At 39.6% G+C, this 14,064-nt stretch overlaps 1 protein-coding gene, 1 long non-coding RNA gene and 1 pseudogene across 5 annotated transcripts; 2 read left to right on the top strand and 1 right to left on the bottom strand.

The window, feature by feature from the left end:
* Nucleotides 1-4,992: 4,992 nt before the first annotated feature.
* On the top strand, nt 4,993-7,581 carry LOC148330084 (peroxiredoxin-like 2A; annotated as a pseudogene). Its single transcript, XR_015845013.1, has 6 exons — nt 4,993-5,158; nt 5,227-5,377; nt 5,969-6,060; nt 6,123-6,263; nt 6,339-6,503; nt 7,180-7,581. The product of XR_015845013.1 is annotated as a peroxiredoxin-like 2A (transcript).
* A 92-nt stretch (nt 7,582-7,673) lies between these two features.
* Nucleotides 7,674-13,499, top strand: LOC148330082 (peroxiredoxin-like 2A). Of its 3 annotated transcripts, none has more exons than XM_088304239.1 (7): nt 7,674-7,780; nt 9,991-10,151; nt 11,308-11,487; nt 11,840-11,931; nt 12,002-12,142; nt 12,454-12,609; nt 12,871-13,499. In XM_088304239.1, exons 2-7 carry the CDS (start codon nt 10,001-10,003, stop codon nt 12,964-12,966), a joined length of 816 nt encoding a protein of 271 aa, XP_088160365.1. In that variant the 5' UTR covers nt 7,674-7,780; nt 9,991-10,000; the 3' UTR covers nt 12,967-13,499. The 3 variants fall into 3 exon arrangements, with proteins under 3 accessions (XP_088160365.1, XP_088160366.1, XP_088160363.1); XM_088304237.1 differs by lacking the exon at nt 7,674-7,780 and adding an exon at nt 9,391-9,538; XM_088304240.1 differs by lacking the exons at nt 7,674-7,780; nt 9,991-10,151 and adding an exon at nt 9,376-9,538.
* Nucleotides 10,910-12,438, bottom strand: LOC148330083 (uncharacterized). Its single transcript, XR_015845014.1, has 3 exons — nt 11,786-12,438; nt 11,623-11,697; nt 10,910-11,518 (listed from the first exon to the last, which is right to left on the bottom strand). It is a non-coding gene; the product is annotated as an uncharacterized LOC148330083 (long non-coding RNA).
* Nucleotides 13,500-14,064: the final 565 nt, after the last annotated feature.

Below are 14,064 nucleotides of genomic sequence, written 5' to 3'. Positions count from 1 at the left end.
TGCTCGCAACATACTCAGAACCATTTCCTCATCATCACAACCTCCCCCTTTTTGTTCATATCTCAAAAACCAAGCATTTGTACTTTTTATATGCACCTTAAATTGCTCTTGTGTATCTTTTCTGACTTTTCTGCACAGGAACCGGATGAAACCAGAGAAGACTTGAATGGTACCAAACGTTGAAAGTGTAACAGGTGATCCGCCTCTTATTTGTCTTGGATGGCGATTGGGGGGTAAAAAAAAATACTCTGGACGGCGAGTGTTGCTTGGCTGTTTGTTAATGACTGACCACGAATGAGCTTATTTTTCTTTTTCCTGACAAGCTTGTTCTGGTTCTGGTTAAAGATAAGTGCTATCTACCGACTGTCCTACATTTCCAATTCACACTGCATTGCTGATATCCTAGCTGGACACTTTATTAGGAACACCTGCACTGTTCATACAGTATATGAGTGTGTGTAACAAAAAAAACAGATTTGAATCGGAAAAACAATTTTAATGTGAGTGAATCGAATTGAGATACGTAATATTTTATATTTTATACTATCTGTATACATATATTTGTATATATTTTATAGTTGTATAAGTTTTATTTTTTTAAAAGCCCCCCCGCTCCCGAGTTAGCAATAAAAGTAAAAAGATACAGTAATTTGATACATTAAATAACAATTTTTGGTCGAAAGACAAAGAAGGGCTGGAGGAGTGTTTCGAGGTTAGTGACTCGTATAATTTGTAGTCATATTTGTGTCAATGTTGTTTCAGTAAATAGAAGAGACGAAAAAGCGCCTTTGGACAATAATTATAACCTTTTATTCCTGATTGGCTGGAAGAGGTCACATGGTTCATCTGCCATTTTGATGAGAGTTACCAGATATGGTCCCAATAAGGAGTGATTAGGATTAGCTTTGTAAAAGTAGACTTGCGAGACCAGGAAAGGGAAAATACTCATATTTGATTTGAAAATGCCTTCTAAGTGGAAATTGCTTTGCTCCTTCTGTTTGTGTGAAACATGAATTGGGGAGGTGAGGGCGGCTTTATGAGTGCGACTTGATCAAGTTGAAAGTCCAACGTGAAGATTGACGCATGGAGTTGTGCCAACGGGCCTCTCGCAGGGTCGGAACGGGAGCGGTACGATAAAGGCCTGGCGACCTTTGTGTTGCCTGAAACAACATTTTCAAACATTAAACTACTTTGTGGCAAACACTCACACTGACTCTGGACAGGGGTTAGTGACACGATTACAGATTCATCAAACTTTCACAGTGGGCGACCTTAATCAGTTCTGAAAGAGAACAATCTGAGAATCTGCTAATGGCCATCGTCAAATGGATAAAAACAAACAAGCAAAAAAACCTCCCGTTCAACAAATACAATCCATGTTTTTGTTTACTTAAAACAACATTTGGTCATTATTAAAATTCTACAAAATATTGGCGCAAAAATTACATTCATAATTAATTTGCGCATTGACAGTATTTTGAATCAGTTTCATTTATATTAGTACAAGAACGCCGTTTGAAGAAAAAAAAACATTTGTTCGAAATTAAGCAGTTTGTTAATCTAAAAAAGTAAACAAAAAAATGCAAAAATTGTTTTTAATAATATAAAATTTTGTCAAGAAATACATTTATACTTAAAAAATGCTTCGTATCCAGACATTTAAGAAATATGACTTTTTACAACATGTTATCGTTTTATATATATATATATATATATATATTTATTTATAGATAGATAGATAGAGCCCCCCCCCCTTTTTCTGTACAATTGCTCATCCTAAAAATATGTCACAGAGACCTCACAGCGTAGGTAAGGTAACACCTCTTGGAGGTCGTCAAGGTTGCTGTGTCGTTTGGGGAGATTTTGACTTTAACGAACAGTCAGTAGAAGATAAACTCCTACGGGCTGTAAAAAAAAAAAAAAAGGCATGTTTGTCTTTCCCCTTCTAGGGTTCAAGGACACGAGTTGAACGCCACCAGCGCGCAAAACCGGGCGCTCGTTTGGCGCAATGAGTTAGCTTGCAAATTTTTATGTCAAAAAGCAGTTGAGGTTCAACGTGATGGCTGACTCCCAAAGTTGGGTTGTGCTTTAGCTTGGGTGCCAGCGCATCTGCATGTTAATAAATGAGGACTGTATTATTTATGATCTTTCTGGAAATACTGATAGCTTTGACTACTGATTGAAAAAAAACAACAACAAAAAAAAAACAAACGTATTTTTTTAAATCAAATTGTGACAAGTTAAAAATAACTTCTACAATTACGCTATTCGGCTAATGATGAACTAATAACAAAAATGCTGAAGTGCTCGCTAAAAATTTTTTTTCTTTTTTACTTGTTTTCTCAAAATATTTCAAGTACCATTCAAGCAATAATGGCATTAACTAACAATTTGAGCAAACTTTTTGTTTTTCAGCAATACTTAAAAAACACCACGAGGTGACACTATTGCTCTGCAAACGCCTTCCTGTTCCGTCTCCATTTCATTCATCAAAGGGTGAGTATTTTTTTTATTTGATTTTTTTTACTTTTATAATCTAGAGGGCCACTTGTTGTTTCACTCTATGCCAGTTAAATATGCTCTTATGTTACTTAAAGAATGGCTTGAACACTAAGAAAAGAGGACAATTTAAGTCTTGGAACACATTTACATTACTTCCTACGAGGAAAAAAATAGTTCGAAATAACTTGGAAATCAAGCAATGTCACCAATGTTATCAGTGACGTGAATTCCATGTCCTCTTTTGATTGGTTTCACTGTAGCACAATAAAGAGTGTCGGCCAATGGCTGCGCGGGAGGTGGGGTGCAGATCCTGCGCTCCGATTGGCTGCCTACTCTGCCTCCCACTAGCAGTCCAAGCTGTTGTGTGTGTATTATGTAAATGTGTGCCAACATAAGACCTCGCCTGAACCTCCCAAGTTGTGCAAAACACACACTGACTATTCTGTGCATATAGAGCATTTAATATTAAGTTACATAACATTGCGTAAAATGTTTATTACTATAGTGTCACATACACGAAGCAGAAGGAATGCAGCAGCTGCTAAATTGTCATCCTATATCCCAGCTTGCTTTCAGACGATTTGGACCCGAAGCACATTCGTCTGCGAGCCTGCTACTGAACTATCACTTTTGGTAGCTCCTTTAGCATTTATTGGATATCATTCAATGCAGTGTGGTAGTATGCTCTTTGTCCTTCCTTACTTTGATACTCAAAAGAATGCTTAAAAATGGAAATGCAAAAATATTTTTTCAAAATGAAAATTTTAAGTTAAAAACATGTTTAAAACTTGCAATACAGTCCAGCTCTACACTAGTGCAAACTCAAATTAAAAAACAATAGATACTGTAAATATCCTCATCTCAATACAAGGTGACTTTGTTCATTATATTGGGGTGATAAAATACCTAGAAAGGAGAAAAGTTTTTCGCAACCATTATCAAAGACTCACAAACTGAAGTTTACGAGCATATACACTACGGTGGACTCTGTGGTTCATCAACCTACAAAGTTGATATCTTCCCTGCAAACTGTTAAAAGAAAAGAAAAGAAAGTTATAAATGAGTGACAGGTTGTTTTTCAACAGTGGACATAATCCAGATATCGCGTTGCGGCCCTGAAAATGAAGCTTTACAATATATTAACTTAAATGATGTAACCATGCAATGCAGCCTTCCTAGAAGTTTGTTAACGATTAAACGAGACAGTTAGCTAGATACTAATTGTAGATTCAAGTTATCTTATTTGAACAGATTAGACAGATAGATAGCTAGATAGATAGATAGCTATCTAGATGGATAGATAGATAGATAGATGAGCTAACTATGGCTAGCTATAGCGCGCAAATGGTTCAGTTTCAGGACGCTGCCCTTTAAAAAAAATATATATAAATAAAGAAGATAATACTTCCACTTACCTCGTGATTTTCCGTTTTAAAGACATTAATATTGTAGGTATCGAATGTTGGTGCTGTATTAGCAATATTGGTGACGTAAGTGCAGTATGGCTAACTTCCTGCGGGGGTCAGCATTGATCCAAACCAACTCAACTCTTCACAACTCAACTCTTTATCGAGTACTTCTAAACATCCACCGCTGCGTTCAACATGCTGTACATGAAGCAAAAATAATTCATGTAACAATAAAGACAGTTAAAACATCCATCCAACATCCATCCAAGCTATTTATGCTCACGTGGGTCGAGAGCGTGTTGAAGCCGATCTAAGACTTAAAGAAGTAAAAAGAATCATAATAAAATAATTAAAAAAAATAAAAATATATAAAATAATAATAAAATAACAAAAACAAGTCTCATGCTACTCAGGACAATGTCAGGACATCTGCAGACACTGCAAGACTGACACTGACCTGCAAATAATCATATATTTTTTTTAAAATATGGCTTTTCAAAACATCTATGATATGGTGAAGTTTAAGGGTAAATAGTAGTGTTATCTGTGAGATTTTGTAAATATATGACGTAACTAAACATAAATAAACTGCTGGGGCCTCATTGGTCACCAATGGCAAGTGGTGCATTGGTAATGAGCCTTCAGTGAGGATTTACGCAACTTAATCCACCTCTTAATACCTCCACTATTACGTCGCAATTTTCGAAACTCAAAATGTCATCAAAGATTAGCGAGCCACTGATGAAAAATTTTCAAACCTTATTTATTGAAGAACAAGCCCTATTGCCAATACAGTTGAGTTTCATTGACATTTGTTAGCACTAATTCAGAATGACCTGGGAAGATTGCAGCATTTCAACACAGAACCTAAAATTTGGTTTAAAAAAAAAATCCACCCACATATTGTACAAGTGCGAGAAGCAGTCCAACTGAAATAAACATAATGAAGATCACAATTTCATGACACAAATATTGAAATTCACTTTGTAGGTCAATGCTTGTAAAAGTGTTTAAGCAAGTGTAGAAGGCCTTCCTTGCCCTGACTACCCACCACTGTTGGTGACTGCACAGCAACAGTGGTGCCTGGTACTTAAGTCTCAGCTCAGCAGCGGCCCTGTTTCACATCAGCCACTTCTGGAGGAATTCCTGTTATGTTGTGCTCACGTAAGAAAGGCTTTTGCGCAGATTTCGCTCATTTCTGAGCTCAAACCGCAGATCCCTGCTCATTAGTGGGCGACCACCAGATGGTGAGTAACGTCTCGCTATGGGACTTTTCGTTGGGGACACTGTTGTTGAAATGAAATGTCTCATGTAGGTGGCCATGGTGACGGTGAACACGATCGTGAAGGCGGTCAGCTTGTTTGTGGCCGAGCTCATCAGCTCCGTCACGGACTGGTTCCAGACCTCACCGACGTGGGCTGACCTGCAGGTGCTGGGGGACACAGAACTGAAGACCACCGGAGGTGGTAAGTCTCGGAATGTTGACGTAAAACGTCACTTTTTGGATGGTGTGCGCAACTACTGCCGCTTTTTTTATATTGATCTTGTGTACTGCCTCACATGCAGACCACAGCATTAGGTATTACGATTCTTGTGACATAGGGTACAATATGATTCAAAGACGTAACGATACTTAAATGTAATGATTCGATTGGGTTCAATTCAGTCGGATTATGATCCGATTCGATATAGTAAGGTCGTAGCTTTCGTCATGTTTATTAATGTGTAATAACATGTAATAACAAATCATCAGTGACGTATTTATATCTCATACACATCTCTCTTAAAAGACGATTCAATCTGAATCTCGATACGTGGAGAGGGATACGATTGAAGGATGCATTGATTCCCAAATGTAACGATTCCGTTCAGTGTGTCAATCCAAACTTATTTTCCAGTTTGAATGATTTTTTTGTAACACAGCTAATGTGATATACAGTACCATACACAATAAACATAAAATATAAATTAATAGTGATTTGCAGTTTTATACCATTGGTCCAAAATGTATTGTACAGACCTTAAGTCGGATTTAACAATGTTCTTGTCGCTTTTAGTCCATGAGAAACACAGGGCCAGAAGTCTGTGGGAGAAGAGCGGAGCAGTGGTCATGGTGGTCCGCCGGCCTGGATGATTGTTGTGCAGAGAGGTGAATAACTGTGCAACTGTGTCATTGTCACCATTTTAAGTGACACTGTTACGATGACGCAGGAGGCCGCAGAGCTGTCCTCTCTCAAGTGCCAGCTGCAGGACCTCGAGGTGCCCCTCTTTGCTGTGGTCAAAGAGAACCTTGGCAAGGAGCTGGACTGCTTCAAGAAGTACTTCCCCGGGAAAGTCTACGTGGATCAGAAGGTCTCCAATTATGTGGAACAAGAATTCACTGTTGCGCGGTGTAAGCCGTTAAGCCGCTTTTCTGTTTCCTCAAAGAGAAATTTCTACGGGCCTCAAGAGCGCTGGATGTTCCTCTCCGTGTTTCTGCGTATTGGAGTGTGGAGGAACCTGTGGCGGGCCTACCGCAGGGGCTTCAGAGGCAACCTAAGAGGGGAAGGACTTGTGCTAGGGGGAGTCTTTGTCATTGGGCCTGGAGATCAGGTAGACACGATGACCCTTTTGAAAGATGCTTTTTTGGGGGCTATTTTGTGTGAACATCACGTTGTAGTATTTTGTGCACAACGTCACTCCGTTCTGCATGATTGGGAGGAAGTCAACCCAGCAAATTTATATCGTCTGAAGAAGTACCAGAAGTTACTTTTACACTGCCTGGGATACACAGAATTTTCTTCCTTTCACCTAACTATTAGTCTGGCACACAATAATCTGAGTCACGGCACCAACTGAATAGTTCTAGAGAACGTTCGCCGGTCCTTAATCTTTAATGTTTACTACATTAACAGTAATTTACAGAAGATTTTATATTCTCAATTGAACTATTAATGGACGCTAGAAAATTAAAGCCTTGGCTGAGGAGCCTTATTCTGTGGCATAGGGAAGAAGGTCCCTTTTTCCCCAAAGTAATCTCTATACGTCCTTAGGAATGCCTACGTAGGAGCAATGTGTGAGTCTACAGTGGTTTTCAACTAATTGATTGTGAAAGGGTACAGATTGATATTCAGATAGTCAGCAGGTAATATGAGAATTTCTTTATGTGGATTGGGGGTTCCATGAGTAGCAACAAGTATCCAGACAAACGGAAGAGTGACCAAAAAAAACTAGAAATGTGTCAATGTAGACGGCCTCAATGTATCTTTCTTGTGTTTGTATTTCTTAGGGAATTCTGCTGGAGCACCGCGAGAAGGAGTTTGGGGATAAAGTCAACATGCTGGCTGTCCTCAGAACAGCCCGCAAAATGCGAGATGACATGAAAATATAGATAGTTGTAAAGGACTGATGATGTCATTATGAAATGTGTAAAAAAACAAAAAAAACAAAAAAAAAATGGGCCACTTTTCCAGTTTGCTGCCCTATTGTTTCTGGTTTGCTATTGTGGCTTTTTGTGTGCTTTAATGACGATCTGACTCTAAAACTCTTCTGAGGGAGCAGCTCTGATGTTTGTACACAAACAATCATGCAGCCCACCTGACACTATAGGGGGAACAAACTATTAAAGTCTGAGTCCGTGTTGTGTTTAAACACATGATTCGACAATAAATGGGTCAGTGACTGCTATAAATTGAATTGGGGTTTTTTTCTCAGAGGTTAATTTAAGAGGCTAGCCATAGCTAAGTTATCTATCTATCTATCTATCTATCTATCGTGCCTTTCTCTCAGCGATCGAGCCATCTGTGCTCGATTAGTTTCCCTCCCTCTCGGGACGAGTATTAGTGCGCATGCGTGGGAACTGCTTCACTGAGCTTGTCACTTCACGTCAGGTAAGTCAACTTGAATGTTTATACAGCTGCTAGTGTATTAGCTTGTCAATCCGCAGCACGCATATAAAGCGTTTAATGCCGATAAACATGGAGCGAAAAGTTGTAACAACCCACCTAAATCTCTTACCAACGACTCAAATGCTAACGCCGACGCGAGACAGACGCTAGCAGCGGCAAGTTTAAAGGTTTCATTCAAAGTGCGTTAACTCTTTCGCTACAGGTATTAGCTTTGTGTTTATTGAATTTTATCGGATACGCTTTGGGCCACGCAGACGTCATGATTCCAAAACTTTGCAGTACATGCCTTCTTAAAATGTCAGCTAGCTGTTGCTGTGACATGTTTGAAGGATAATACAAGTTATTTTGAAGGTTACTTAACTGCAGCAAGTGACCTGCGTGGTGTAAGGGAATATCACATAAAATGATCCCCCTCCCCCCCCAAAAAAGTATTTTACCCCACAGCCAACGCTGTTTATTATTATTATTATTATTATTGTTGTTGTTGTTGTTGTTAATAATTATAATAGTAATATTAATAATAGTACCGTGTCTTGGACACCTAACATTGTAAAAATGAAAATGTACACTCTAAACTGCTAAAAATCATTTAATGTAAATCTTTTTGGCCTACTTTCATACAAGACTGCAATTTCCAAAATTCACTATTGGGTCTTCTAAGTGTAATTTCAGGATCAACCTAAGACTTACTACAACCTTTACAAAACAACTTAGTCAGATGGGTTTAAAATTTTTGAATGCTCACATCCTGACTGTTCAATGTTCCAGTAGCTTTTGCACAACTTGCAGTTCTCTAACACGGGGGCTAACGGCAAAGTTCACTTTGTTTTAATATTTACGAGGACATCTCCTTTAATGCCAATCTGTGATTCTTCCAGTTTTTGTGGATCTCTGTTACAGTCTGCTGCTAAGATCAGCGGCCACTTCTCTGAGAACATCCTGTTTGAAATCTTATTGTTGTAAGTGGGAACAGCATGAAAAAGACTAAATGCCAATTCCTGTTGAACCAGGAAATTAATTTGTTGATCCATGGGTTGAACCTGTGAATTTTGCCCATCCCACTCCTTGTTGTAGAACAGCAATTTTTGTTGCATTCAAAACTTGAGAGATGTGTATAAAGCTGGACAGGAAAGCGCAAACAAGTTAAGGGCCTGATGATCTACTGTGATCATCCCTGATATATAGGACTGGAGATTAATCGATTATTATCAAGGTAGTTTGTCAGTAATTTTTTACAACAATTTTTTTGCTGAGGTTCCAGTTGTTGTTTTTTTTTAAAGGCCATATTACAATATACACAAGCAAGTAGTTGAAAAGGCAACATTTTGCTAACTCATTCACTTCCAGTCTGGGTAAAAAAAAATAAATAAGTTTTGGCTTCCAAACCTGTCAATGGCAGTGAATGCTTTATTTGAGTTAATCCATTAGTTGCTCATTGTGCTTGTAAATGCGTCCTGTAAATATTTTTACCACTTTACCTCGGTTAATATGATGCAATAAATCAATACATAACCATTATTGTGTGCGCATAGCGAGATCAGCGGCACACTTACACAACCTAAACTCTTCCTTGTTGCACTCGTGGGTGTTTTTTTTTTTCTCCTTCCATTGCGCACACATCCATTATCAGTTGTTGAAGTACTCCTTGTCCTTTCCAAATTGTCGACATTTTGTCGCCTCACAAATGTGTTTCGGGATTTGTCTTGGACTCAACTGATTCGCAGCCGACAATGGACACAAGTTAGTATATTGAAATATTTATCTCTGTTTGCTAAGCCTCTCTCCGACTGTCATGTTAGTGTCATCGTGAATTCAGCGCAAGACAAATCAGTGATTAGTAATCAACCGTAGCAAGTTATAAAAGAGATCAGGATGGCGTTCTCATGGTTAATGCATTTCCCTCACAAGCAGGAATTTTGAGTTCTTATCTGTTTCACGATCTCTCTTAATATTCCGGGTAGACTGGCTTCATGCCGCATTCCAAAAGCATTCATGTTACGTTCATCAAAGACTCTAAATTGCCCATAGTTGTGAATGTGAATGGCCGTTTGTCGAAATGTGACTGATTGGGAACCGGCCAGCCGTAGCTCAAAGTCAATGTGCATAATTAGGCCGGAATTAGGAACAGTTTATCATGCAAAGTCACAGAAGGCATCATGTTTTGCATAAAGCCTGTTACGTTTGTCTTCCAGCACAGCAACGATGCTGGAAGCTTTGAGGCGAATTCTTGCCCCTCCGTTCTCCCGCCGCGTGGCGTTCATTTTGTGCGTCGCTCGCTTTGAAAGGTACCCGGTCGCCCACTTTCACAGAAGTCGAGCCAAAGCCAGTCCCGAGCCAATCAAACGCGCTCCAGGCAAGGATTCACAGCGTTTATTGTTCTTGAGTTTGTCACTTCACAAAACTTGCAGCTTGTTGCGGAACCGGTGTGACTGTTAACGACGCGTAACCCTCTACGTGTACCGCGCTGAGAAGAGCAGGGTTAGGAAAGTTTACAATTTTGATCGAGTTAGTGTTTTTACAAATTATTATTATTTTTTTTTTGCGTGGATTTGTTAGTTTTTATATATTTTTTTAAATGTGCTTCATTTTGGTTTAGTTTCTATTAGTTTTAGTTTTTTGTTTTTAAATCTATGGAATATTTGTCGAGTGCAAGATTAAAAAAAAAAAAAGGTTACTAACTATTGTGTAATAAAGTAAATGAAACTACAATTCCCAAACGGTTGTTCAACCTTCCCTCTTCTGTACAGTAATAACAAAATAAGTTCATTTATAATCAACCGCAAAAGCTTGTGTGTGAAATTAATTAACTACGTTTTTGCTGTAATTATAGTTTGCGTCAGATTGTGTGCTATATAGTTTCCATTTTTCTTTATTTAAACACTCGTTTCTATTTATTTTATTTACGGAAATGTTTTCTTCAATTCTAGTGTATATTCATTTCGGTTAACTAACAAACTTGGCGCTGAGACCTGTAATGAAACGGGGAAAATGTCATTTTTAGTGGAACCTCCAATGGTTTAAATGTAGCTTTTACGTTGGCTTTTTTCTGACAATAATGTTATTGCATAATCACCAAAGCACCCAGAAAAAAATCTGACAACTCTATAGAATATCGAAGCATAACAGTTGTCCTAAGGCTTTATTAATTGCAGAAATACAAAAAACGCCACTAGTTGACAGTATTGCTCTGCAAACGACTTCTGTTCACTCGCTTGCTGTGAGTTGTCTTCAAAGTACGAGTGGTTTGACTTTTATAAGGAGAATAAAGCAAAAGTTATTTTATAAATTGAAATCAAGTTGCAATGCACATTCACTCCACTCCTCCCCTTCACTTGAGTGGCGGCGTATCGGAAGATCCTTCTTTGTAGCGAGTGAAGGTCATGTTGATAAGAAGTTCCACACTCTGATTTGATGTCACTGTGAAGAATTAATTGTGAAAAGTGTTCCTAAAAAAAAAAAGCACTTTGTGCCAATCAGTCAAACAACGTCACACGTGTCTTGTGTTGCAGATTCGGGCTCAGTGTTGGACGTAGACCAGTTTGGGATGGGCATGTGGTCTCTGGGTCTGGGAGCTGTGGGAGCTGCCCTGGCTGGCGTCTTTCTGGTCAACTCGAGTCTGACTCTCCCCAAAGTAGGCAAGGCGTCGCTGGAATATCTCGCCGATGCCGACCTGCTTTCCACCACCGATGGTACGACTGACTTCTTATCAACCTTGCTGGCCTTCATTCATACACGAGTATTAGAGACGCGGAATGTACAATGGCAAGATGGTGTGATTTTACAAGAAAAGAAAGTTATAATCTAGAGAGAACTGTCATTCTTACCATAGCTACTTTACCCTCTACTTCTTGTAATGCCCGAATTTTCCCTCTTAAGGATCATTGCAAGCTTCTGTTTACCTAGTAAATGTAAAAATGTTCACGCTAACATAAATGCAACAGGCTGATCTCCTTAAGACCCCGCCCACATATTTGAATGCAATGTTACCTTCAAATACAAAATGAAAATGATGATTGTTAGTAAAGGCCGCTGTGTCTGCAGATGGCAAGGTCATCAAAGCAAAGAGTCTGTGGGAAAAGAACGGCGCTGTCATCATGGCCGTGCGGCGGCCCGGATGATTTTTGTGCAGAGAGGTGAACCCACGTGTTCTGTTTTCAGTGTTGTGAGAGCACAACGGATTAAACTGGAAATGTTTCCTTGCAGGAGGCTTCCGAGCTGTCCTCTCTGAAGCCCCAGCTGGAAGCGCTTGGGGTCCCTCTGGTGGCTGTGGTGAAGGAGCGTGTCGGCACAGAGATCCAGGACTTCAGACCACATTTTGCCGGGGACATTTACATCGACCAAAAGGTCAGCCGTCCTTTCAGTACACACCCAATGACAAACTTACAATACAGAAGCAGGCTAACTAAACCCTAAATAATCGAACTGCAATTTAAAGCAGACATGTACTACTCACAAAACGTGTCAATTTAGTTCTTTTAGGTTCTTCTTGAATTTTCATGCCAAAACCGAGTATCCCGAACTTTTTATAGTATAGTTCAAATAATTGCAAAGCTGATAATTGTGACCTGCCAATCAAAAAGAGAGTTGTGCATTTTATTACGGCTCTGTTCCTGCATTTACGTGCAACTCACTGACAGCCACTCACCACCTTACAGAAACATTTCTACGGGGCGAAAATGGGCGCGATGGGGCTGCTGCGCTTCGGCGTGTTGCAGAACTTCATGCGGGCCTGGAGGTCCGGCTACCAGGGCAACATGTTGGGCGAGGGCTTCATCTTGGGGGGCGTGTTCGTCATCGGTGCGGGAGAACAGGTAGCGTACTGAAAATGGAAATGGAAATTTGTTTGGAGCATTTGTTCCATATTCTTTATCCAACTCAAGGTCCATTTACTAGTACGTTTTTTGTAGTGAAACCTAACAGTATACTAGTGCAAGGACTGTGAGAGTGAGAACAGCGTCCTAGTGTATGGACCTTCTTCCCTTGATAGCCAGCTCATTCGAGTAAATTGTTCTAAAAGCTTTCCTTGGTATGAGACGAAGCACTCGGCGTAAACTCAACGTTGTGGTCTACAGGGGATCCTGTTGGAGCACCGCGAGAAGGAGTTTGGCAACAAAGTGGAAGTGGCGGATGTTCTCCAAGCCGCCAAGAATATCGTACCTCGCAAATAAGTTTAATTGGAGCACTGAATATAAACTAGCGAATCTAGAAAGTCATTATTACATAGTCCAGTGTGGGCATCGAGGCCAGTTTACCAAATCACCTCTGTTGCAAGACAAAAAAAAAAGCTGTGAAAAGTATAACTGACTAAATTCATGAAATGCTTCTACTCAAGACACTTTAAAGCTAGACGGGTATGGAAACGGCGTGATGTGAACACTATATTATTATTCAATTGAACTTTTGTTTATTGAACTCAGAGTGCTGCTACTTTGTCCCCCACACGCCGACACCACCAGCTGGCCTCCGTCCCGACGACGTGCGCGTGCACGCTGATGTGATTGCGCATGTAACAATGACAACTTGTCTTTCCAAACTCTATCATGAGAGGTGCAAGTTTGATGATCAAACACGCGCGTTTTCCTCAAACACTGCCCGCCGCTGTCGTCATTCTGAGAGCTTCTGGAGTGTGGGTGTGGGAGACAGTAGTGTGCTCTCGTACATGTGAAGAAAAGCAATAAATATAAAACTAGTACAACCTCAATGACGCTTTGACTTTGTTTAAAAAGGACAGCCACCTAGAGTAATGGAGTCCAACAGAAGAAAAGAATGATCACTTTTGGAATTAATTCCTGTCTTTTGTGTTTGTAGTGTGAAGTGGTGGACAACTGCATTGTATGAGAGCAGTTCGTAATATTTTCTAGCATAAGGAGAAACATTTTTTTTAAAGGAAGTTAATTATTGACTGACTAAAATATCCGTAGTACAGTGGTACTTTTATTTAGAATCCATGGTATGGAAGTGCCATTAATCCGTAAAGCCCCACGCACACATTTTTTAAAAAAGTATGCACGCATTATGCATAAATTCTACTTGCCACCAGGGGGCAGTATAAGAAAAATTACACACGTTTCACAACTGACTGTAAACTGCACTAATAGTCTCTCACAATCTAATAGTCTCCTTCCTGAGTAATCAAACATGCTTGGTTATGATAAAAAAATAAAATTAAGGCAACTAGTGCAACAGTCAGATACATTTTGTTGATTGAGATTTTGGAGTAGGAATCCCGAAAATAGGTGGACAATCAAGTCCGTAATGACAGAGTC

Source organism: Idiotropiscis lumnitzeri, chromosome 9 (genome assembly GCF_059441095.1).
Source record: "Idiotropiscis lumnitzeri isolate Australia: NSW breed Sydney's pygmy pipehorse chromosome 9, RoL_Ilum_1.0, whole genome shotgun sequence".
Lineage (NCBI taxonomy): Eukaryota > Metazoa > Chordata > Actinopteri > Syngnathiformes > Syngnathidae > Idiotropiscis > Idiotropiscis lumnitzeri.
Note: the sequence above shows the minus strand (reverse complement) of the source record. Positions and strands in the feature narration are given on the sequence as shown.